At 35.6% G+C, this 27,282-nt stretch overlaps 1 protein-coding gene across 2 annotated transcripts in view; it reads left to right on the top strand.

Annotated features, from left to right (window-relative positions):
• Positions 1-3,557: 3,557 nt before the first annotated feature.
• The window catches only part of RASAL2 (RAS protein activator like 2), a gene marked incomplete at both ends in the record, with an annotated part of 312,747 nt that continues 289,022 nt past the window's right edge, over positions 3,558-27,282 (top strand). For both annotated transcript variants that reach the window (XM_084249590.1, XM_084249589.1), the window contains one exon: positions 3,558-3,759. In XM_084249590.1, the coding sequence (XP_084105716.1) occupies positions 3,558-3,759 (202 nt within the window). The remainder of the gene's footprint in view (positions 3,760-27,282) is intronic.

The raw sequence follows: 27,282 nt of genomic DNA, 5'->3' as shown, positions 1-27,282 counted from the left end.
CAAAATTCCAAATCCTTATTTCTCCTTAATGTTGGAAATGTGTAATCAGAATCTTAAGTTCTCCTTTTTTTTTTTTTAAATCTCAGATTGCTTTGTTTTTCAGACTATTATTTGGGGGGACTTAATTGCTTTTTCTTTTTCACTGTTCCCCAGAGTTTAGTTGTTACTCATCCTGGATCCAGGTTAGATTCTTTGGAGTTATGAGTTTGAAGGACAATAAATATGCATATCACCTCTGAGAGCTTAGCATCCAAGCTCTAGAGTGGGGGAGAGGGCAGGCAGGGAAATGAAACTTTAGCCTTATTATAGTTCACACACAAAGGTCTGTTTGCAAACTGCAATGTAAACAAAGACTTCATCACCCGAGGATTTATCTTCACATTAAGATCTGGAATTATACCAGGGAGATATCTTTGGTATAAATCCAAGCAGGGTCAACTGCCTCCCAGCAAAACAAATTGTTTTGTCACTTTTATTTGTTTGTTTTGTTTTTCATCAATGATAGTAATTTACAACCACGAAGAAACATTTACTTTTGGCTCCACAACTGAAAGAAGAACATTACTACCTCTCTCCCCCCAAGTCCTTAAGGGCTATAGATCCATTAAAGAATTTAAAAATTAGTAGACAGGGGTTTTAACATTAGTGATGTTACTCTAGGTAGATTTCTTGAAAGAATTCTTTGCTTTGTTTTTTGTTCATTGGCTAAATAGCAAATTTATAAATAGTGGTTCAATTTAGTTTATTGAATTCCTGTTTAGATTCTGAAAGTATTCTCTTTTAAAGTTATGAACATTAGGTAAATTCCAGCCATACTATTTCTTAGGCAACTAGATACCTACTGAAGCTATTCTGGGGTCAGGATGGCAAGGTAGAATAGGGATAAGGATTTGGAGGGTCTGGATGAAGACAGTAGGATTAGCAGGGGTTGACAACCTCTTTCTTCTGCTTGAAAATGGATGACATCACAAAAAGAGCAAGTTTGCAAAAACAACAATCTGGGAGTGTTACACATACCACTGCTAATGCTGTTTGAAAGTAATTGCTAGGGTAAATAAATTCTTTAATATATTGACTAAAAAAGAGATACTCAAATTTGTACATCTGATATCCATTTTTCATAGATTTATGTTACCAGGACTTCCACAGTAATGCAGACTAAATAAAAATATTCTAGCTCAGTTCATTGCTGAACCTGTCATCTTCTGACTTTAGCACCTTCCCTTATCCACCTAAGCACTCGAAAATATGAGGATTTAGACTTAGGAGTCTGCCTATAGAGTCAGATAGTAAGAAATCATGGTTCTAGATATTAGAAGGGATCACTCCAGTACATCACTGAGTCATACACCAACAAGCTTAATAACAAAAGTTTCTTCAGGTAACAAAGTTCAAGTAACCAATACCAGTGAGATACTGCAAACCTATCTGTACTGGTGTACAGGTAACCTCACTGTTCTTCAGTTTTCTCACCTGTTAAACAGGCTGGATGAGATTATCTCTAAATACTATTATTCTAAATGTTTGGAGAAAATTACAAAGTGTGTTTGTGTAGCTCTTGAGAGAGCCAAGAAACATAGCAGGATATCACAAAAATGTGCCCCTGGAGATCAGTCTTTTTGTGCAAAGTATGGAGAAATGGAGGAAAAACACTAAATAAAACCCTAAGAAGAAAGGAAGGGTGTGAGTGGATAAACTGGGCCAACTGTAAGCTGAAGGATAGAACTGGAATTTCACTGTAGCATGCTTTTTGTTGCAGTATACATAAATGTTGATTTATAATTGTGCACACCTGAAACACAGAATGTTGTAATGCAGTGTTACTTCAGTAAAAAATTATTAGATGTAGTAATAAAGCAAAAAGAAAAAAAAAACAACCAAAAAAACCCCCAAAAAGATGTAAAAAAATAATAGAAGCAACATGTACTTGTGGAATTACTGTTCCATTTTAAGCAGCCATGTTTTCGCCAGCATTGTTGGAGACTTAACCATATGCAAGGCACTGTTGAAGCTGTTACTTTTCAATTAGAAAAATGTCATTATTGCTTGGCTAACAACCTCTTAAACCTAAAACGGGTGAATCCCGTCTTAGTGAGCATAAAAGTTAAACCCAAGGTCAAGGAGGAAGACAGAGTCTGCAAATATAGACTAAAAATAAAACTCAAGTGACATCATGGGCTGGGGGGAGAGACACATTGCGCAAAGATCAAAGAGAAAAAAAGAAAAAGAAAAAAAAAACACCAAAAAACAAACCCATCCCAGAAACATGTTTGGTTAACACTAGGCTTTTGAGCATTTCTGTGCTTGCAAGCCCCGTCCATCCATCCATCCACACCACACTTCTCAGCCAGGCTATTCTAAGCCTAAGAGAAGTCCAGCTTGAGCGCGCTCAGGGCGCAGAGCGTGGATCCCACACGTATCCCACAATCCCAGACCCGCTGCCAATTCTCTCCGGGAAGGAAGGAGGCATTTCCCCTAGGGTGACGGTAAAAGAAAGCAGCTCCTCCAATCTTTTCATCTAGTAAGAAAGAAATGTTGGTTCAAATACATACATATACACACACACATATAAATACATAAAAGGAAAAGGGTGGGAAGAAGGGAAAGGGAAGCGCTTTTCCTTTCTTTTCAAATTTCCCGCACCCCTTTTCCTCCCCGCCTCCCACGCCCTCTGTAGTTCCAGCCGCAGCTCGGGAGCCGGGGAGCTCGCTCCGCACCCCGCTCGGGAGAGGCTATTTGCAAAGCAGGCGGGGCTGGTCAGATGAATAACTCGGCGTGTGATTTCTCCTGCCTTGGGCGGCAGTTCCTCCTCCGCTTCGCTACAGGATTGCACACGCGGCCGGGCTCTCGGCCTTCGATTGCTCCAGCCTATCACCCTGGGATGCCGCCTGCCGCCGCCACCGCCGCGGCTGCCGGGCTTGTGGGATCCGCGGCGGAGCCGGAGCCGGAGCCGCGGCGGGAGCCGTGGCCTGAGAGTTAGGGGGGCGGGCCGGCTCATTCCTGGGGTGGGGGCCGCGCTCAGGCGGGCGAGAACCCGGGGCCACCGGTCGCTCCAGTCAGAAGGAGCGGACCCTCGGAGCGCCTGAGGCGGCGGGAGCCGGTCAGAGGGGGCGGCCCCAGGCGGCGACGCCCCCCGCCCAGCCCTGCCCAGCCGGGTCCCTCCCCAGCCCGAGCCGGGTCCGGCCGCGAGGGACGCCCGCGGGGGCTGAGGCGGGCGGCTGCGAGGGGGCAGGAGGGCGAGTCGCCGCCCCTCCCGGGTCCTTGCACGTCCCCTCCCGGGAGGGACCCGCACCTGAGCCCGGAGCCGCCCCCGGCGGGGCCACGCTGGATCCACCTCCCGGCCTGGGTCCCGCCCGCCGGCTGCAGGTGGGCTGCGGCGCCCCGGCCGCGGGGAGTGGGCGACCGGGGGGGAGGTGAGCGGCGTCCGCTCGCGGGGTGCTGGGATCCGAGCCCCCGCCGCGGCGCCCTCCTCCGCCCTCTCCCGCGGGCAAGGCAAGGCGAGGCGCGGAGCCGCGCCCCCGCCCCGCCGCCCCGCCGCCGGGTCCCTCGGGGGCACCATGGAGCGCTCCCCGTCGTCCGGAGGAGCCGCGGAGGCGCTGTCCTGGCCGGAGATGTTCCCGGGACTGGAGGCCGACTCGCCGCTGCCCCCCGAGGAGCTGGACGCCGTCGTCCCAGTCAGTGGGGCCGTGGCCGGTGGCATGTTGGATCGGATCCTGCTGGAGTCCGTGTGCCAGCAGCAGAGCTGGGTCCGGGTGTACGGTAAGGACCCCAGGCCGTCTGAGAGGCTGGTTTTTCTTACCTTTGCTCAGGCTGAAATTCATGCCCTAGTCGGAGTCCTATTTGCAGTCCCGACCGTTCCTGGGTCCATTTTTCCTACATCCTTTTTTTTTTTTTTTTTTGTTCTGGGATGCATTTCTGATAAGTTTGTCCAGACCAGCACTTGTATAGCAAGATGTGACTCAGTGTAGTCTTTGGACCTTTTCAGTCACCTGTAGTAAGTTGAAGGTGGAGTTGGGCTCTGCAGGCTTGATTCTTAGGTGATTACTTCAAGGAAACTGTCAATCGATCATCAAGAAGGTAGGATGGAACACACCCTGAAATCAAGTCAGTGGGGTTTCATTTCTTTCTTTGGAGTAGGGCAAGGCTAGAAACCAATTTCGAAAAATCCCAGCAGAGGATGAAATAGTAAGAAAGTAAAATGAAAAACCAGAGGTAAGTATTTGGTGGAAACAGACTAAGCTATAATAACCTCTTTCTGAAGCTCACTCTTTAAAGACAACCACTTAGTCCAAGGGATTGTGGATTGTTTCATATTGCACTGTTGTTTCTAGTTCTCTTAGTAAAGTGGGTTGCTACTCAGCAAGTTAAAAGTGATGAATACACTAAAACTTTCCCTTTCTGCGTTCCTAGTAACCACCTCTTTAATTAAAACTGAATGATGAGAATCTATTAGGGTGAGCCTTCTGGCAGCTTTAAAACCATACTGGTTTTGAAAACTCATAGCCCAAGGATTTATAGCCTGACTTTTAGGACTGAGCTGTGGCTTTCCAAAATATTGAAACGTCCAAGATATTATCACTTAGCTCAAATGAATACAAAAGACATTAGCACTGTGGCTGAGTATTAGATGGCAAATTTGAAGCACCTGACATCAAACATAGTGTTAAGACATTTTCCTACAGTCATGTGCATCTAAGCCTGTAGTGATAAGGTACGTTTTGTTATTTTTCTTCATCCTTCAGAACAAGTGATACATTTACCATTCAAGAGTATCAAGACTTAGAAGTTGTCTCTCCTGATAGTTCAGTAGATTTTAGGACTTCACGTACTTAACTATCAGAAAGATCACGGGAACTAGAAGTTAAGAGCTTTGGGGGTTTGTTCAGTTCTGCCACTAAGCGGCTGTGAGATTTGGGGCAGATCAGATCATTCCTCATCTGTAAAATTAGTGGATTGGATTAATCTCTTAATGGCCCCTACAATTCTAAAAATTCAGCAGTTTTTCTTATGATCCGTTCTTAAGTATTTATTTAGACACCACTTTGTAATTTTACTGTGTGTTTATAAGTGTTTCTTGAATTAGAGAAGTGGGAGATGATGCAATGTCATCCAGTTCATTTACAACAGATTAAAAACTTCACTGCCTTGTTTTCCATCCACCTGCTAATCCCACTTAGCTAACAGTTTATAGCAGCGGTTGAAGAGAATTTGAAAATCAGCTTGAGTTAGAGAATATTGTGGTAACAATTTCCCATTCTATCTACTTTTCCATCCTTACACACTTATTAGGCACATTATTTTTTATATGAGATTAGAGATAGGCTATGTTACTTTAAGAATATTTATATATGATAATTCATATTTCAGGGGCCAAAGATATTCTGTCTGGTTTTTCTATACCTAGTGTTAGCTATCATTTTTCCATGTAATCCATATAAATATGTGCTTGTTTTTGTAGTCCCCTCCTAGATATATCCTTACATATGTAATTATATTTACTTTCGCTTACATCCACACCAGTCTGCATTTCAGTGCCAAGTTGTACTGCTTTGTAACTGTTCCCTCCCCCATCCATTACCCAGAAGTTGTTTTTATTTACTGTTTATTACCTCTGCTCTCCTTCCTAGAAGGCAGCCCACTCTGAATACTATCATGTGGTCTTGAGTTTGATGTAAATATTCCAAAACTGTCTGAGTGGCTCTTGACTTTTCTGTGTCCTTGGCTCATTTTTAAGTTCCTTACTGTATGACCAAAAAGCTAAGGAGTAAAAATAAGAGAATGTAGAAAATCAGTTTGGAGCACACTAGTTCATTTTGGGTTTTTTGTTTGTTTTATGTGTTCAAAATACTGTTTTTTTTTTTGGGAAACATCTAGGTTCTATAAAACTTAAAGAGACTTTGATGACTATAGTCTAATGTTTTTTTTTTTAAAGAAATCCAGAAACGGGAAGCTAGACCAGAGTATACAACTGGAGATTGAGAACCTTGGTTTTTATTTAGGCTTTGCCACAGATTTGTTGTCCAACTTTGGCCAAGTAATTTTAAACTCCCTAGGTCTAAGTTCCTTCAAGACATGTGGAATCTGGAGTAATTGGTATCTATGGTCCATTTTAGCTTTTGAGTTGTCTGGTTCCATGGCCTGCCTCATTATTTTACCTACAGTTTGCCCTACCAATTCCAACCTGACTCTTGGGGTCAGGCATTGAGCAAACCCATAATACATTTAAATCATGACTGTCAGGGGTTCTGGGGAGCACTTATCAAAAGGTCAGTGAACCAGGTTTTGAAAGAAGGAATGTGGAGGGCACATGTATATTTGTTTGGAATGTTTTCACAAGATAGGAAGGTAGGATTGGGGATCTTGCTCAGGTCTAGCTCATTCAGCTCAGAGACCTAACTTAAAATAGCCATGTGAATTTTAAAGAGGGTGCAAAATGAGGAAATTTGTTAAGTGCTGCTGGCTCTGGCTATGGTTCACATAGCAATACATGTCTGCTTGAAGTCATAATACAAGCAAACAAAAGCCCCCCCCCCCCAAGAAAAGACTATTATAACAGAAGCTTTTAGAAACATTATTTTTTCAGTTTGCTTCACAAAGTTTGAAGACTGGGCATTGTTTTGAGTTTGCTATTGACTGGTCTGACCCTTTGATTGATACCTCATTTATTCAAAGTTTTGTATATTGCCATGATTGGAAAACTTTTTGGAATGTGTTCAGAGCTTTATAATAGGTGGCTTTATATTTAGAATATAAGCGAATGCATACCTTTGAGATATAGATAAGTGAATATATGCTGTCTTGTCTTTCATTTTATTTTAGTTGTAAAATCGTTCCCTTTTTTTTTTTTAGTATTATAATAAGTTGTGCCCAAGCTCTGTTAAGACTATAAAGTTTTTGACAACAGAGAGTCTGACTTGTTTATCTTTGTAGTCCTATCTTGCCACCCCCTTCATTGTCACAGTGTTTAGCAGATTGATACCTGTTGGTAGTAAGTCCATGTCTGTTGAATATAGATCCATCCATGCTTTGACCATCCAGCTCTCAACCTGACTGATTGTATGAGTGGTAGACTAGCTTAAACAAAGGCATGCCACAAACAGCTAAATATGGATGCAGAATCCAAGAGCATCAAATGCAGAACATTTTTCAGATATTTATAGCCTAAAAGCAAAGTCAATTGGCTGAAAAAGCTCAGCAGCCTAGCAAAAGGAAACAGGAGCGGCTAAGTCAGCCTCACTGTCTGTGCTTTCTGGTAAACAATGAGAACATTAAAATTAACTACTTTACCATGAATGGATGGTAATTGTAGGACACTATTTGGGAGAAACTTAAGATACTGGTTTCTGGTAATGCTTGTACTGGAGTTCTATGCTCATCAGTACAACAGGTCTGGAGATATAGGCACAGATGTCCTGTTCCCCTAGAGGGGAAATATAGTTGTCATAATAAAGTGTTCGCCCCCCCATCAGATAGTTTTTTAATTTTAACAGTATCATCAGGATCTATCTAGAATATACAGCTAACAAAATAAATAGCATCAACATTATTGCTTATCATTAAGCTAGTATATATAGCTCATGGTAGGGATGTGCTGGAAAATTTCTAAAGGCTAATGAATATTTCAGCAAGCAGAGGAAAAAAGGAATTAATTATAATTGCTTCGAATGCCATATAACTCTAGAAATGTGACAATGAGAATCTAGTAAGAATTTTTCATGATCTGCATATGAGTTGATGGGGTATAAATCATATCTGGTTATAGTAAATAATATTGCCTATGTTTCCTGAATTAAGGCAAAAGATGAATAGATTTTTTGTCTTTGTGTCTTTGTGTTACAACCTGTAACAAATTAGGAAGTTGTTTCATTTTTCGCTTAGTATGAATTGGATGTGACTCAGTGAGTGACCTGATACAAAATGCCCTTACTTTGATTATTTTTGGGGAATCACTCATTGTTACATATCTTACATAAGCACCCATTGTGTTAATATGTAAATGAATCATTCACCAAGCCTAAAACTTTGTGTGCTCCAGAAGAAAATCAATAAATATGTACTCAGTATATCCCAACACATTTTCATGTTACTTAAGTGTTTTAATTTCCTCAAATACTGTTAATTGACTTTTACAAATGAGTATTAATATTTTTGAAATTTCTGAGCTCCTAAGCTTGAGTTCAATACTTAGGATGTGGTATTGGCTTTAAATATATTGACACACATATGTATGTTTGTATATTGTTCCATACCCTAGATAGCTAGCTAGCTAGATAGATAGACATATATATATATATATATATTTAGATAAATATCTCTAGAAGCAACGTCTCTAGGAGAATCAGTCATATTAAAATTTCTGCAATTAAACTGCTGAGTAGTCATGTTAAGTATAAATAGCCTTATGTCAATGCAGGTTAGAGTATACTGCCAGAGAATTTATGAAAAAAGCTTTCATTTTTTAGAATCTTTTGGATTTCAGATTGCAAATATGGGATTGCAGATCTGTACAAATTTCCTGATGTAAATAATATGAAGTTCTAGAATGCTTTTATTTATTAGGATCACATCTTTGTCAAATAATGAAATTCAATCCACACACTTGAATACATTGTTATGTTGAATGAAATATATTTCCCTGATTTGCTAAGGGAAATGAAAGGAATTCACATGACATAGAAAGTAGACTTCACTGAGATTATTAAGGAAATGGTGGCAAGGCAGTGGTTTCTAGGTTCTGTTTCATCAGAAGGATGAGGTAAGTTGAAGCAGAGGGTTTATGTAATTGTTCTTTGCACTTACTCTCTTCAGTAGCACAAAGTGATTTGATCACCTTTTAAGTAGGTGAACCACAGAAAAGCATTCAACTAATGACTGAGTTAATCCAGAAAAAATTCAGCTGTCTGCTCCCTTGTCCCTCCCTATTGGAATAACTTTTAAGTAACTAGAAAGGTGTTTGGTCTTGTTAGCAGGAGGAGTTTGAAGTGTGCTGAGGGCACTACTGAAATTGCTTCACCCTGTCTTGGCAGAGGAATAATTGTTCTCTGATGTTTGTAAAAACACCCCCTCCTTGCCCCACCAAAGGCTATCGAGTGCTTCTCTAGACGTGTAGATAAAGAAGTCTTTACAAATTTAATGTAGCTTTTTTCCTAGTGAGAAGGCAGCTATCAAGAGGTACATAATACCCAAAGAGTAGGGAAACGGTCACTATCCTGACCCAGGATAGTGGTGTTAGTACCTATATGGTAAAAAGGAGAAATAGAAATTGAACCCTTAAAGGCATGACAATACTTCATTTTCTAGACAGTGATGGAGAAGTTATCTTTATTTCTACAATAGGGATCAGATGTTAGTCTGAGTTTTATCTTCCCTTACCAGGTGTTGATTAAATTTGTTGTCTATAGCTACTTTGCTTGCAAAGGTCCAATTTAGATTCTGATTGCATTCTTATTCCTCCATAAATTGTCTTCAGCATTGCTCAAGTTCTCTTATGTCGTTTTCAATAGGCTTTCTGAATTATCCCTTGCTGGATCTCTGAGTGTAAGAGATTGATAGTACTTGCAGATACTGTTAGGGAGAGTTAAAATTTATAGAGGAAAATATTTAATGTAAGAACACAAAATTCGGAAGAATAATATGAAAAGTTAAAAAGAAACTTTAGAGTTGATAGTCTTAAATATTTTTCAAAACAATAAGTTTTCTCATTAAGGAAACTGGTATAGGAAGTTTGGTTTATTCCCAAAACTGGAAACACATTCCACAGTGTGTCAGGATTAGAACTCTTAACCTCAGATTCCTTTGACTCCTGTTTTAGCTTCTAGATCTTACTGCTTTCCCGTAGGGAGATGGCCTTTCAAAGCTGAAGGTCAGGAAAACTCCACAGTGAGAAATACCAGATTGTTAGTTTCACAGTCTTCAAGGGAAATGCTGGAAGTACCATTACCTAGGTAACAGAAAACAGAAGTGGACTAAACATCCAGAAAGTAGGATGAGAACAATGTGATAGTGATCCTTAATAGGTAGACTTGAGGGCGGATTAGATAGTTTGTTTTACTAAATTCTTTATCCTTAAGTTTTTATTCTGTAATTGGAAGTAATTTTTTTTTTTTTTGGAAGTAATGTTTTAAGGACATTTGGAAGTTTCATTTATGATGCTCAGAGTCCTGGTTAATAACATTAAAAATACATTTTTTCCTAATATTAAATATAATCTATGCTTAATGTAAAGACTGAATTATAGGAAAATCCAGAGAAAATTAAAATCACCATCATTTCACCTAAGAAATAATTATTCTTTTAATTTTATGTTGCATTTTATTCTAGTCTTTTTGTGTGGGTACAGATGCACTTTTTGCACATATTTGATATCATATGTAATATATTTTGTCCCATCTCTTAATAGTATGTATTCTGTTGTTCTTGAAAATGTTTAAAATTTTTTCAAATGTATTTTTATTTTTTAATTAAAAAAAAACAGGTAATACTTTCCTTCTTTCAGAATTCAAAAGGGATAAAAGGATATTCCATGGGATCTCTCTCATCCCTCCTTCACGCTCACTTGCCACCTGGCAGGCTGTCACTGTCCCCTCCACATAATCAGTAAATGGTTGAAATTCTTGTGTATCCTTTCATACCTCTTTTATGCACTTAGATGCAGAAATAGATAGATAGACAGACAAACAGATACAGGTATATAGATGGTTAAAAACTCTGCCAAGATTGAGGTCCTAGAAATTTAGTTTAAAAAAAAAAATGCAGGGCCCCCCCGGTGGCGCAGAGGTTGAGCGCTGGGCTGTGAAGCGGCCCACAGCCTCTGCAGTGCAGGTTTGATCCCCAGCCACCAGCGAGGGTCCCACATGGCGCACAGACTTCTGCTGCGTCCGCTGCTCGCCTCAGCAGTGTACTTAGTCAGTCTGCCTGTTCTGTTCCCCACTCTGGCTCTGGTGAATTCTCTCACCCTCCCCCGCTTCTGACTGTACCCAGTGCTTGTATAAATAAATAAATAAATCTTTTAAAAAAAAAAGCAGAGTGACTTTTGTGTGAGAGTCTTGAAGTGACTGGAGCAAGCCTACACAGGAAGTTGGCTGGGAGTTCTGGAGGTTTGGAAACATTTGTTAATTACTTTGTACCTGAATTGATATTCTCATGGTTTTTTATTGTGTTCATGGTTTTTTCTCCTTTTTTTACACAATTATAATCCATTATAGGAACATAACCTTATGTTATTCCTCCCTGTACCTTGCATTATTTTCTCTGCCATCTCGCTTTCACACACACTTAATATATATTGCATTTATTTTCCTGGCAGTTTATAAAGCAATTTCTCTTTTTATGACTGTATCATGCCTGGATGAATCATAATTTATTTTACCAGCCTCTAAGTTTTGCTTGTACAAGTGAATCTACTGTGAATAATCTTGAATATAAGCCATTTTAAAGGTAAAGGTAAAAAATGGTGTCTTAGTTTAATTTTATTTTTTCATAGCTCTTAAATATTAAGTATTGCGGACTATCTTTTCATGTTTAAGAACCATTTAAATATATCATTTTCTGTGGACTATGTATCTTTTGCTCACCTTGTTGGATTGTTACATCCTTTTCTTAGTAATTTGTAGGAACTCTTTACTATATTAAGAGCCCTTTGTTGGCAATGAGCTGCTAGTATTTTCATTTGTCTTTTTTTCCTCTGTAAGGAAATTATTTTTATATTTTATATTTTTATTATTTTATATCAATATTTTATGATTGTTTGGTTTTATGTCATAGGAAAGTTAGAATGTCCTTTCCTATTCTGAGGTTATAAAATAATTCTTCCATGGGTTGTCTAGTACTTTTATTTTTTTATTTTTTACATTTAAATCTTTGATGCATTTGGGATTCGTTCAGATATAAGGTATGGTATATAGATACAATTTCATTTTTTACAAAGGTGTCTTCCTGGTGTCCTTACACCAATTCTTGAATAATCCATTCCCCCCCACACACACACTGATTTGTATTTGGTTTATTTCAAGATGTTTATTTCATTCTATTAGGCAGTCTATATTTATTGTATGCCATGTTACTTTATTATGTAGAAAATATAATTTGTAAATGACACTAATTTTACATAACTTATTTAACCATTATCCTATTTTAGAAATTAACGTTCTTCAAAATTGTTATATTAACAGTCTACTGATTGTTCCTGTGAACAAGTCTTTGCATTGAATTTTTGAATGTTTCCTTGGGCAGAATTCCTAGAAGATTATGTTTTTAAAGGCTCAAGACTTAATGCCAAATTGGTGTGACCTTCCTGGAAAGCAATTCCTGCCACAAATATATGAAAGTCTGGCTCACAATTTTAAGTCCTACTTCTTTATTGCTATTTTCAATGTTTTTTGAAAGTATTTTTATGTACATTTATTTCTTATAGTGCCATAAATATTTCCAGCATATTAAATGTTCTCAGAATTCTGATGCTTTATATGACTTTCAAAAACTGAGCTGTTTTTCCAGTTTTGATTAATAGCATATTTCCAAATGAAAGCGGGAAAGGCTTGCGTATATAGTCAGAAAAGTTGGTTTGCTAAAGGTCAAATTCATAACCATGTCCTTATTTATACTAACTTAAGACTTTCCAACAGAAATAACGAGCCAGAAACACAATGTTTTAGATGCTCTGCTTGCTTGGAATATAGTTGGTGGCTTTTGTCTCAGCTGTTTATAAACCTTCTACTGTTTCTTAGAGTGTTACAAAGGAATTGACATTCATGAAAGTTCTTTTAACATGATTTGAAGACAGGTTCATTCAGTGTAATTCGTGAACGATTAAGGTATATACCATATATAGATATATAGTGCTGCGCTGATGACTGAATTTTATAGTGGAATTACTTTAGGAAGTTCTAGGGAAGTTTATTATAGTGTCAAAGCCAAATTCAAGGGATGGCAGTAGGACTAACATTAATAGCAAAAAAGAATTAAAATTTTTTTCTTCAAGAATAAAAGGCAGGTATAGAAATTGGATTCTAAAAATCACAGTTTGTAAAACCATTAAGCAGATTTCCTTTAAGAGTGCAGTTAGGTTCATAACAAAATTGAGAGAAAAGTACAGAGATTTACCATGTACTCCTGTCATCACAAATGTGCAAGCTTCTCTCATTATCAACATCCCTGATAAGAATAGCAAGTTTGTTTTAATTGATGAATTACCTTAACAGACCATTGTCACCCAAAGCTTATTGTTTACATTATGGTTTACATTAGACAGTATATATTCCATGGCTTTGGACAAATATATAATGGCATATATCCACTATTATAGTATCATTCTGAGTATTTTCACAGCCCTAAAAATCTACTGTGCTTTTGTCTATTCCTCTCTCTAACCCTTAGCCCCTGATATTTTTCCTGCCTCTGTAGTTTTACCCTTTAAAGAATGCTACATAGTTGGAATGGTACCCAAATTTTCTTTTAGCAACTGTTTTGTTGTAGCATGTAATTTATAATCATAAGCTTGTTTTGCTAATTTAGAATGGGGCAGACTTACAAAGGAAAAAAGTAATTTACCTTTTAGCAGTGATATATAGAATAGTTTGAGACTGAAGTGAAAAAAAGATTTCTGTATCTAGTTAATACTATAGAGGTTATAGGAAATTTTGTTTGAATATAATATGGGCAGGATATAATATGTAAACATCTGTTCCCATATGTACATTGGCTTGGCTATGTACAGTTTTCTGTATGATTGTAAATTTCAAGACTATTCTTGAGCAGGAAACCCAGATCTTTCTAGTGCATGTTCCTATTTTGAAATGAATCAGTTTTGTCTAAGTGGACCTTCAAAAAGATGGCTTAGTAACAGTATCTATCAATTTCCAGTATCTAAAAATTACTCTTACCTTTAGTGTTTTCTGAATTAAGAGTCTATAGTAGTTTTCCTTTTTATAGAAGTGAAGATTTTTATGCTTGTTTTTGAATATAGTTTGATAACATGTTAAGAAAGAATATTATCATATGTCATGATTTCTGTTGAAATACACACTCCAGAGGATTTGATATTGCCATATTTTTTGTTGTTTTGTTCAGGTCAGAAAGTGCTAGGTCATTCTTTTGCAAGTATACTCTAAATTATTTTAAGAGGAAGTTTTTAGTTATTTGCATTCTAGGCTAAGTTTTTGGTTTATACCTTCGGTGTTATCTTGAGAAAAACTTTATATTATAGAGTGTGTTGGGCATTAATCTTTCCTCTCCTATAACTTAACTAGCAGTGATAATGTTTCCCTTATATAACCGATCTTGTTATTTCACTTGCTTGTGAGTGTTATATAAAATTATGTTTACAAAGTTGTTTTTCCCTCTCCACTTTCAAATACCCTGCATTTTTCTTTCAACAGATTTATAAAACATGGAATTTCCCCCCATTTAGTTGGTAAAGTCATCATAAAAAAAGATACTCATTTAAAAAATTTTAGGTGAAGTGAAATTAGAATCTGAGTAAAACTGAAATCTGAGTTCCAATCCAGTACTCTTTTTTTCAGATTATCCCATCTCTATAATCTAAGTTCAGTTACTGTTTCCAATTTAACAATTTGTATTAAAATGTTTCACAAGCTATTTAAAGTAGCTTTATTATGCTGTTCTAAATTGTTCTTAAATTTAACAGTATGTCCTATCCTAGCTTTTCTGTCTCTTTCAGAACCAGGTACGTAAGAACTGGTACTAAGTTCTTCCTTGATGAACTGCAGGAATAAAAGTGCGGATTCTGAGTAACCAATGGATTTATTTGCATTAATTCTTTTTCTTTTATTGTGGTAAAATATAATACCAAATTTCATTTAACTATTTGTAAGTATGCAATTCAGTGACATTAACTTCCCTCACAATGTTGTATAATCTTTACTATTGTCTATATCTAAATCCTTTTCATCATCCCTAAGAAAAAGTCTGTAACCATTAAACAATAACTCTCCCTTGTCTTTCCTCCTTGTCCTCAGTAATCTTTATTCTATCTTCTGTCTTTATGAATTTGACTATTGTAGTCAGTTCATATTAGTAGTATCATAAATATTTGTCATGCGTTTGGTTTATTTCACTAAACTTAATGTCTTCAAGGTACGTCCTTGCAGTGTAGATGAAAATTTCGTTCTTTTTTATTACTGAATAATATCCCAATATATGCATATATCACAATTTTTTATTCATTCACGTGTTGGTGGACACTGGGTTGTTTCCACCTTTTAGTTATTATGAGGAATGCTGTGATGAACATTAATGTGTAAATCTCTCTTTTTTTTTAAAGATTTATTTATGCATATAAGAACTGGGGTACAGGCCAGAGGTGTGGAGGGTGAGAAGATTCACCAGAGAGAGTGGGGAACAGACCAGGCAGACTGGCTGAAATACATTGCTGAGGGGAGCAGTGGGCAAGACTGGGGAGGTCTGCTGCACCATATGGGTCAGCTCTCTGGTGGGGGAATTAACTAGTGCCCCAGTGTCTGGCAATAACTTGATAGTGTTGTCTTTAACCCCTGTGCCACCAGGGAGGCCCTAGTGTGTAAATCTCTTGAAGTCCCTGCTTTTACTTCTTTTGGACATATATCTAGGAGTGGAATTGCTGGGTCTCATGGTAGTTCTATGTTTAACCTTTTGAGAAACTGCCAAATTTTTCCATTGTCTGCCCCTTTTTACATTCTTATCAGCAATGCACAAGAATTCCAAGTTTTCCATATATTGCCTACTCTTGTTATTTTCCATTTTTTTTGATTGTAGTCATCCTAGTAGATGTGGAGTGGTACCTTGCTTTGTTTGTGATTTGCATTTTCCTAACAGTAAGTGATGTTTATCATCTTTTCATGGGCTTACTGGCTATTTGTATATTTTCTCTGGAGAAATACCTATTGAAGTTCTTTTGTATTCATAGTAGATATATTATTATTTTTCAAATCATCTGTGATAGTTACTTATCCTACATATGAATCTTAACTCTCACAACAGTGACAGTCATGAACATAATTATAACAATGATATCAAAGTAAAACCCTTGGGTGCTTACTATGATCCAGGCACAGTTCTAGGTTTTTCGTGCTTGTTAATTTCGTAATCATCTTATGAGGTTAACACTATCATATTCATTTTATAGATGAGGAATCAGAGGCATAGCGATATAAAGAAGCTTGCCCAAGGTTATGTAGGAAGTAGGTGGCTGACCTGGGATTTGAATCTAGGCAGTTCACTCTGGAATCTGTGCCCTTAATTAATTACTATATAATTTGACTTGTTATAAATATAAAATTCAAGCTGTTATTATAAAAGCATTCAGTGTAATGTTTGCTAATTTGAACCTTGAACCTTTAATTTGTATATATTATATGCATATTATATACATTATTTTACAGTTATGTAATGACATTTGATCTGCTGATATTTTACAGTTATGTAAAAAAATGACATTAGATCTGGTGATAAGTTTTGGATGTCATGATATTATTGAACATCTTCAGAGTTGTCCAAGTTTTATTAACTGTAGACAACATGAGAAAGCTGTATGTGGGCGAGTGTTGTGAATATTTTTATATTTTAAAAAAAGGTTAAACAAAGTATGTTAGCTAAAATTTATGTATTTTTAGCAGTAATACAAAATATGCAAATAGAATTTTTTTGTTAAAAGCAGTCCTTTCTTGCCCTGTTACTTATATTTGATCAGTGAGAATGCTGATATTTGAGAGGCCACACACTCCTAAGAACCATGAATTATATTCATCTGGGGCATACCAGATTTACATTTCAAGTGGCCCTCTTCTTTAATATATGTAATTTATAGGAAGGAGAATCCACTTTCATAGACCCAGGAAGACTCAAATATTGATCAGAACTTGGCCATATAGCAGACATTTTTGGGAATTATGGAATTCATTTTTTTTCCCTAAAAGCCCAGGAACATTGGTTTCTTGGTACGTCTCTTGAACCTGGCTATCCTCTGGTGCATATCCTATATAATTTAGACATATCCTGAATACAGAAAGCAATCTTTTCAATAAAATTGTGCTGGGGCAATTTGATATCCAAATATTTAAAAAGTGTCGCTTATTTTGCAACTTACACAAAAAATAGAATCAAAATAGATCATACCTAAAATTATAAAACCTACAGAGGAAAAGATACAATAGAACCTTTGTGATCTTGGCTTAGACAAAGATTTCTTACATCTTAAAGCAAAATTCACAAAACAGTATTTTTAACATTTCAAGCTCTTGGAAACTTAAAATATGATTCATGCATATTCAACTGTGTGTATCAGTTCTGAAATACAATGTCTCATGTACTAATAGTTTGAAATTCTTCAAAATATGTTATTCGGTTGACTGTGAGCAGTTTGGCAATGGGAAATGAAAGCTAAGCATATTTAAAGTGTAATTTGATATGCCTTGAAATATGTAAATATCGGTGATAGCATCACCATAATCAAGGAAATAAACAGATTTTTCCTCTAAAAAGTTTCTTTACATTCCTTTGTAATATTTCCACCACATTCCTCCAGCCCCATCACCAGATAACCACTAGTCTGTGTTCTGTCCTTACAGATTAATTTGGATTTTTCAAGAATTTTTTATAAATGGAGTCATAGAATATATATTCATTTCTTTTCTGACTTTATTCAGCTTATTTTGAGATTCACTTATGTTATGGTATATATCAATAGTTAACTTCTTTGTATTGCCAAGTAGTAGTCCATTGAATGGATAGTCTTCTTTATTTTTCAGTGCATCTTTTGATAAGCATTTGGGTTGTTGCCAGTTTTTTTTGGCTATGACAAAACTTTAATGAACATTTGTGTATAACTATATATACATATGCTTTTATTTCTCTTGGACATGAATACCTTAGAGTGGAATGACTAGATAATATGGTAGGTAAGTACATGTCTAACATTTTAAGAAACTGTTTTCCTAGATGTGTACTTTTGGTAATTTCTTTAAGAAATTCTTTGTCTAGTACAACATCACAAAGATTTCATTGTATTTTTTTTCTTCTAAAAGTTTTATAATTTTATGGTATGGTCCATTTTGATGTGTTTTTTTTTTGCATATGATAAAAATAAGTATTGAAATGCATTAAAAACATAAATGGATATCAAATTGTTCCAGCAACATTTGTTGAAAAAACTATTCTTTCTGTACTCAAATGCCTTTGTAGAATGTATGTAGAGGTCTATATTTGGAATCTATTGTTTTCCATTGTTCTGTTGTTTGTCTTGACTCACAAGCATATTATTTTGATTGCTATATATTTATAACAAGTTTTGAGTTCAGGTTTAAATTCTCTAACATTTCCTAAGTTATTTTGACAATAATATTCTAGGCCGTTTGCATGCCAATATTAATTTTGGACTCCTTTGTCAGTTTTATACATAAAGCCTCCTAGAATTTTCTTGAATCTGTAAATTAATTTGGGGAGAGTTAATATATTAACATTTAGTTTCTTGATCCAGAACACAGTACACCTCTGTATTTTGTCTTTAGTTTCTCTCCACAAATCTTTGATGTACAGGTTTTTTTTTTTATTTTTTATTGGATTTACTCCTAAGTATTTCACAATTTTGATGATATTGTAGATGGTATGATTAAATTTTTTTTAGTTTTCAATTTTTTGTTGGTAAATAGAAAGACAAGCTTGCTAAACTTACTTGTTATTTCTAAGGGTTTTTTGTAGATTCTGTTAATTTTCTGTGTAGCGGATCGTATCTGTTGTGTACAAATAAAGACAGTTTTACTTCTTTTCCATTGGGATGCCTTTTATTACTTTTTCTTGCTTGATTGCGTTGGTTAGAATCTTAGGATAATGTTTAAAAAAGTGGCAAGAGCTGACATCTTTGGTTTATTCCTGATCTTAGTGGTAGAGCTTTCGTCTTCTACCTTTTAAATATGATGGTTTTTATTTGTTTATATATAACCTTAATCTATTTAAAGGCATTCATTCTATTCTTAGTTTTTTTTTTTTTTTTAAATCAGGAATGGATGGATTTTGTCCAGCATTTATAGAGATCATCATGTGGTTTTTCTTTTTTAGCTTAATTGCATTGAATTTTAAACTAACTTGTCATCCTGGTGTAAACCTCACTAGATCATGATGTATTATCTGTTTTAGAAATCTTGTTTGACTGAACTTGCTAATAAAATATTAAAGAATTTTGCTTCTGTATTCATGGAAAAATACTGATCTGTAGTTTTCTGGTATTGCCTCTCTAGGTTTAAGAATATCTTGATTTTATAGCTGTAAAGTATTCCTTTTTTTAATTTCGGGGAGAGTTTTTGTGGAATTAGTCTATTTTTCCTTGTATGTTTGCATCAATTCATCGGAAATGCTATCTGGACCTGAATTTTTGTGTGTTGGAAGATTTTCCACTTCAAACCGAATTTCTTTAATAGATTTGGGCCATTTAGGTTATTAATTTCTTCTTGAAGAATTTTTGTTGTGTCTTGAGGTGTGTCCATTTTGTCTTAGTTGTCAAATGAATCATCATTAATTGTTTATAATATTTCCTTATTTCCTTATCCTTTCGATGTCTTTAGAATCTTTGTGCTAGCTCTCTCATTCCTGATATTAATTTAATTCCTGATATAAATTAATCCCTGATATAAATTTTTCTTATTTTATCCCCAGTCTAGTTTAACTTTACCCATATTACTGATCTCAGAATCAACTTATGGTTTCATTCTTTTTTTTCTGTTTTCTTCTATTTAAAAAAGTGTTTATACTGATTTCTGTTCTGATCTTTATTATTTCCTTCTGTATTCTTTGGATTCACTTCTTTCTCTTGTGCTAATTTCTTATGTAGAAGCTGAGATCTTGACTTGAGACCTTTCTTCTTTTCTAATAGAAGTACTTTCATGCTATCAGTGTCTTTTCAGTATTGATTAGTTGCCTCCAATGTTGTGTTTTCATTTCCATTCGGTTTAAAATAATTTCTCATTTCTCTTTTCATTTCTTTTTTAACCCACAGGCTATATGGAAGTATGTTATTTAGTTTCCAAGTATTTGAGGATTTTCCAGACGTTTTATTATTGATTTCTAATTTGTAGTCAAGCTTATACTTCATATGGTTTAAATCCTTTTAAATTTAGTAAGATTTGTTTTATGGTCCAGAATGTAGTACGTACTTAAAAAAATAAATATTTTGCTGTTGGAGAGTGGAGTCCTTTTTAAATGTCTGTTAGGTCTACTTGGTTGGCAGTGTTGTGTAAGTCTTACATATTTCTGGTTTTTATTGGTTATTGAGAAAGCTTTGTTGAAGTCCACAAATTGTGGATGTTTATTTTTCATGTGCTTCTATAATTTTTCTTCATGTAATTGAAGCTTTAGGAGTATTCTCCAATGAGGACATAATATAATTATGTATTATATCATTGTGACATAACCCACTTTGTCTCTGGTGATATCCTTTGTTCTGGAATCTGTTTTATCTGATACTAATATAGTTTCTCCAAATTTCTTTTGATTTGTGTTAGCATGGAGTATATTTTTCATCCTTTCACATTTAACCTACCCGTCTCTTTATATTTAAAGTGAGTTTCTTATAGGCAGCATATAATTGGATATTGATCTTTTATCTAGTCTTTCAATTGGGGCATTTGGACGATATTTAATGTGATTATAATTGTTTTTTTAAATATGCTTGAGTTTACATTGAACAGTTGGGTTTAAATATATTATGCTGTATTTATTTTTAATCTGTCTTATCTGTTCTTTTTTTCTCTTTATACTCTTCAATGCCTGTTGCATTGTGTATTTGTCATATTTTCATTTTCTAATTTTTTGGTATTAATTTGATGACTGTGATAATATAACAAGTGATAATATAACTTGTTTTCCTTCCATGTTTCACCTTTTGGCTTTAGTGCTATATTGTCATATATTTTACTTCTACTTGTAAACACCATGATAAAATAGTGGTTTTGATCCAGATAGTCAGCTACCTTTCAAGGAGATTTAAATAACACAAGAAAAAAGGTTATTTTTTTGGTTGTTCACATAGAAGGGTAAATCGGGACCCTTGTTTCTCCATCTTGCCTGATAGCAGTAATTTCCCCATATCTTATTTGGATCTGTGTGATGACACATCCTGAATCATATCAGTGTTCTTCTTTCTGCAGTTTCAAATCTGGAGTTTTCACATCATCAGGGAAGTATGATCTTAAGCTATTAGAGTTCTGGTAAATTGGGTTTCTTTATCTTTAGTGCCTTTTACTTATTTAAAATCAGTGCTGCAAGGAGGTGACTACAACTCCTTAGTGTTACCCATATAGTCATCTGACTCACTCCAATAAAAATAACTCTTCACATGTTCCTTTAAGTTCCTCCACATATATGGCATAAACCCTAACAAATTTCATAGCACATCTCTTCCCGCAAATGGTGGAATGGAAGTAGGGAATGTTTGTTTGATATGAATAATTCACTGAAATACTTTCTTCTCTTTTTTTGAAGGTGATTTTTGGCAAGCAAAGTCAGTTTTTCTAGGTTTAGATCAAACTTTCCCAACTTCCTATTAGCAGGTAATTAAGCTACTGAATTATGCTAATTATCAGGTTAAAAAAGTAATTTTTGCTATATAGACAATGGGCTATGAAGGTAAGGGGAGCTAGTTGGGGCTGCATTTGGTTGTAGGCAGAGTAATGATGTCTGTACTTGTTCTTTCACCATAGATATTTTGACTGAAAGAAAACACTGAGGTCACTGAAAAGGAGCAAATATATATATATATATTTGCCTATATGCATATACACACACACACACAAGCAAGTCTAACCAAAGGCTAAATTAATTATGGGCCCTGTCCTAGTGGCACGTACAGTTTATTCAGGGAGGTAATTATTAATCAAACAAACATAAAGTAAATGCAAAATTACAATTCTAACAAATACTCTGAGAATATACATGGTATCTTAAGAATGTATAACTAAATGAATTGTCTTACTATCATTGGGGACCATATGGAAGACTTTCTTTAGCAAGTAACTGAGCTTTAAAGTATGAATAGAAGTTAGTAGGTGAAGGAGGTGAAGAGTGGGGTGGGTGTTCTAGATGATGGGAATAGCATGTAAGGGTCCTGGTGCTGGTGAGCTTGGCAAGCTTAAGGATTTCTGAGTAAAGACCCCAGTGGCTGGAGAACTGACAGTGAGCTAGGCACATGATAGAAGAGGAAGTGAGGGCAGTAGCTTTGGACCAAGGATTTGGGACTGGAAGGTGATGCCTGATGTCTTTGCTTTAGAAAAGACACTGGCTGCAGTAGAAAATATTAATAGGTAAGAATGCAGCAGGCAGACTAATTAGAAAATTGTTGTAGTTTGGGCAAGAGATGATGGCTATTTGGGGTAGGGAAATGGTGGTGAAGATGAGAGAATGGGAGAGATATTTAGAAGGTTAAGAGGGATAAAATGTGGTGAAGAATGATTAGATAAGGGGCAGTGAGGTATGGGGAGAGATGAGATGTTTCAAGGGCAACTTCTAGCTTAATGGTGACGGTGATGCTTAATGGTGAGGGTGTTGATAGTATTTACTGAGATACAGTTGTTTTTTTCTCCCAGTGAAATGTGCATTTTGTTTAGTGATGTTTCAAAATCTTACTCTTCTTCAGAATCCGGCACAAATATGATTTGTTTTCTGAAGTCTTTCTTGACATGTCTTTGCCTACTTTCCCCCATAGCTAGAAATAATCTCTTACTTATCTATTAAATTTTGTTTATATTTCTGTTATGCAACTTTTCATCATTTAATTTGTTGTATTTTACTAATTTAGTGTATGTTTTATTTCCCTTACTATATTGAAAACTGCTTATTGAAAGGAGTTTTATTCGTTTTGAGAGTTTTACAATTAGGAGGAACTGTTTCTTTTATGAATACACTATTATGACCTTATGAAGGTGTGCTTCCATGGGGAGTTTACTGTTTCAGTAAATTAGAACTCTTATGTACATTGAGGTATCGACATACAAGAAGAATTCACTAGGGTGATATAATGGTAGAAAGGTCTTTCATGATTTCATTATTTAAATCACTAACCATTATTGGACATTACCTATTTTTTAAAAAGAATGACTTCAGTTAGATATGAATGAATGATTTTGTTCATAATTTCTTTTTTTTTTTAAGATTTATTTATTTATGCATACAAGAGCTGGGGTATATGCCAGAGATGCAGGGGTGATAGGATTCATCAGAGACAGAGTGGGGAACAGAACAGGCAGACCGACTGAAACACACTGCCGAGGGGAGTAGCGGGTGAGACAGGAGAGGACTGCTGCTCATGTGGGTTTCTCTGTGGCCGGCTGGGGATCGAACTCCTGCTGCAGAGGCTGGGGATTGCTTCATAGTGCGGTGCTTAACCCGTTGCACCACCAGGGAGGCCTAACTCATTTCATTTTTTATTTTAGTCTTCCAGGTACTGTTTGTTTTATTTCTGGGCTTCTTTGGAAGCTTTTGGACATAGATATTCTTTAAAAGCTAAGCCAACCTAACTCTCAGACTCCCTTGTTTTTATTTATGATATTCTGTACCCTGAACACAAAGGCCACCCTGAGTCTTCTCAGAAGAGCATGGAGCCCATAGGGGTGACCCCTGCTGTTACTGCTGAAAAAAATCAATGACTGAATGTACTACCACCTTGAGACTCATGAAATGTTCAGCTGAATGGGTTTGGAATGTTAGGTGATGTGTGAGAACATTAGTGTGCTTTATCAGCAAACCTATTTTTATCTGCTATCAGAAAAAAAAAATAGACAAGGATGGGGTTGTTCATCTGTTCTATAGAACCACCATCAGAGTTGAAAATAATGAATATTTTGGTAGGTACATTAAGTCAAAAAGAAAATGATGCTGTCTTTTATGCTAAAGTCAGAAATGGAGAAAATAAAATTGACATGACCATTTGCTTAAATAATATTTTCAGCTCTTCAAGAATGAAGAGTGTGGTAAGAGTACAGAAAAAAATGATTGGATGTCAAAAATGACATAAGAAGTCATTTGTCTGTTTTTGCATTCTAGCATGTCATTTTAATGTGTATCCAGGAAGAAAATTAATCCAAATGACTAACTTAGAAGTGTGCTGTTTGTTAGAGGCAAGTATGTTTGCGGTGCATGAGGAACTTTATCAGAGAGTTAGGGCTTTTATAATAGAGTTATAATAAAACTAATAGAGATTTATTCATTTATTGTATAGCTGATATAAAATTATAGCTGGGATAAGTATAGTTTTTACACAAGGGAAGAGTTAGCAATACAGATTGGTTAGATTTTATAGTCTAGCCATTCATCATAAAATGAATCTGTAATATTTATTTTCCATTTCTTTGCTGACAAACTACTTTGGACCATTTTAATTGTATAGTATTTAAATTTTATCTTTATTTTTAGGACTTAGTTGGGTTGGCCAGAGGGTAAGTACCAAGTATGTATAGTCTGTGATAAGAGAATGCTAGAATTTTGTGGTGACAAATAACATTATTGCCCAATTTGATAAGTCAGTCAGTGTTACTAAAAACGAGTCCTTCAGAGCATCCACATAAGAATCACTACGATGCTTACTGAAAATGCAGATTTCTGGGCCCTCCTACTCCCATTTCCCACCAATCAAAATCTCTGGGAACTGTGTCTAGGACTTACATTTTAACAAGCATCTTGAAATTCTAATAAGCACCTAAAATTATATGTACATTAAAATTTGAGATGTCCTTTCACAGAGGATTCAACATGTTACACATATGTGTCTACTGTTTAAGATGGTTAAAGTAGTAGATCTTTGAAGGCAGGAAAGAACAAGGATATCTATTTTCAATTTAAGAATCAAATAGAATTTTAGAGGTTTAAAACAATGCTAACATATAATTAGAATGTTAATTTCATTTTTTAGTGTCTCCTTAGAATAGAGTTTGGACTTGAATTTTATAATTCAGGCCTTTGAACATCTAATTTTTGTTTAAGCTTGTAGAAAGTACTGCAATGATTCTGAAACTATATTTCTGTTCCTATTAGGTTGAAGAAGTATGGATAAGTTACTCATTTAACTTGCCTTCTGCTACCCACTTCACTCCTACTATTCTTCCAGATACCAGTTTTTTAAATACTGGCTTTGATTTAAAAGATAGCGAAAGAAGGAAAAATTTGAGATTTCTTTTTCATTGCAGTATGAAATTTGGAATTATGATATGTCTCTCTATATTAGGATATAGAAACTTCCCCCCACTCCCAAAGGAAATATCCATAACCCCAGAAAATGAAAGGGAATCTGCTATTATTACATCTCCTGTGTGCTCCTACAGCATTTCCTGAGCACTCTTGGGCCTTGGGTATAAAACTTGAAAACCACTGGAAGGAGAGGTAGTTACTACTTACTAAATTATGAGTAGAGAGAAAAGAGAGACTTTAAAATGTCAAAACTGTTCAGTCAAAACTGTAGCGCAATGGTTCTTACCTGGGGAACTTTTTAACCTCCTTGAGCTTATTTCACAGTATCTGGAGACATTTTTGAGGTGAAGAGTAGGGAGCCTCTGGTACCTCCTGGGTAGTGATCAGACTACTGCTAAATATTCTACAGTATATAGGACAGTCTCTACAAGAGAGAATTATCCTGTCTCAAATGTCAAGAGTGCCTAGATTAAGAAACACTGCCTTAATTAAGGAAACGAGTTCTCTAAAATGTTACTAGGTTTACAGACCATATTCTCTGTAACTCAGTGGACACCAGGCAATTTTTTTTGTAAATGAGTAGCTGGATAAATTGATGTGATGTTATTGTTAGATTACTTTCTTGCTGGGTGCTTATTTTGCAGATATTTTGATTCTTTCAGTAATTTTAGCAAGATTTTTAATAAGAGCCATACTTGTTTTTTATGTATGATATGTCTTAGATGTCATAGTATGAGATGACAATAGCCTCTCTTTTAGAATTGTGTCCCCCTCTTCCTTCCATGGGTGTAGTTCTTTTATTTTATGACCAGCTTTTATCAGCTGACTTGACTTTTTTAAAAGAAAATTTTAATCACCTTTATTGAAGTAGGTCTACTTTTTAGAAGTGGAAATATTTCTAAATAGAGAATCTTTTTTTCCTCATAAACTTAAGTTCTACTAATTCAGTAGCATTTAAATTCATTTAAGTATTAAGTAGGTGCTACGGAGAGATAAACAACTTGAGTTTAGAATGTTAATGTCCAGTCTTTGAAAAATTATCTTTTCTCCTCCTTAGGTCCTTCTTAACAGCCAGATATAGAAATATCCTGGTAAGGATTGATACCCAAATATAAATTAGGAAAAAAATATGTTATATAAGTTCTGCTTCTTCCTTCAACCTTATTTCCTCTTCAATGGACATATGGCATTAGCCAATTACTGTGACATTATGTATTTAATATATATTTTCAAATTTCAGATTGTTGCTTTGCATTTCAAGGGAAAATTTATATTCCAAGGGAAATCGAAACATCTGATTGGTGGGGATTGTTGGAAATAAATTCTTAATATTTTTTCTATAATTTCTTCCCCAAGATTTTTTTTTTCTTCTCATAAGGCATTGGGATGGTATCTTTTTCCATGCAACATAGAATATATACTTACTAATTTGGTTTCAATTAGGCAGCAAGTAAAAGTCGTGGAAGTTTTTACAAGTCTGGTAGAAAATTTACCACCTTAATGCTTTCTATGGTTGTCAAAAACAGTGACAAGGTTTTAATAGTTTTCATCTAGTTTTATGGTCAATCACAATGATTAACACAGATTTTACCTAATGGTTTTATTTCAAGTGGTGGGAAATGAATTTGCTAAACAAGCAGAAAACAATAATTTATACCCAATGGAATACATTATTGTCCTGTTCTATGTGTTGTTTGCTAGTTCAGTGTGTAGAAGAGCGCATCCTTAGTTCACACGGTGCAGAATGCCACTTGTGAATGGTTGCTATGATATGTAAGGTAAATTCCTCAAGAAATATATATCTTATGAAAATCCATTTTTGGATTTATTGCTCACTCTTTGGTTATTTCTTCTGTGTTGCCACTTGGGACTCAGCCTCTTATATTTAGAAATAAGATACACGTTTGGAGGACAAACATGATTTTTACCTCTGTTCTGTTTGAGCAAAGTAGTACAAAATTAGATGGTCTAGTATTCAGTATATCTTACATAGTGAATGCTTAAGAATGCTTCTCTGGAAGCAGAAATGTTTCATGTTAAATGTTTAAGTTGATCATAGTATTCCAGGTTTTTGTTGCTTATTGAGTTATAATTTACATGTAGTAAAATTTATCATTTTAT

The sequence above is a fragment of the Talpa europaea genome (genome assembly GCF_964194135.1).
Source record: "Talpa europaea genome assembly, chromosome: 12".
Taxonomy (NCBI): Eukaryota; Metazoa; Chordata; class Mammalia; order Eulipotyphla; family Talpidae; genus Talpa; species Talpa europaea.
This window is presented reverse-complemented; position numbering and strand designations above follow the sequence as displayed.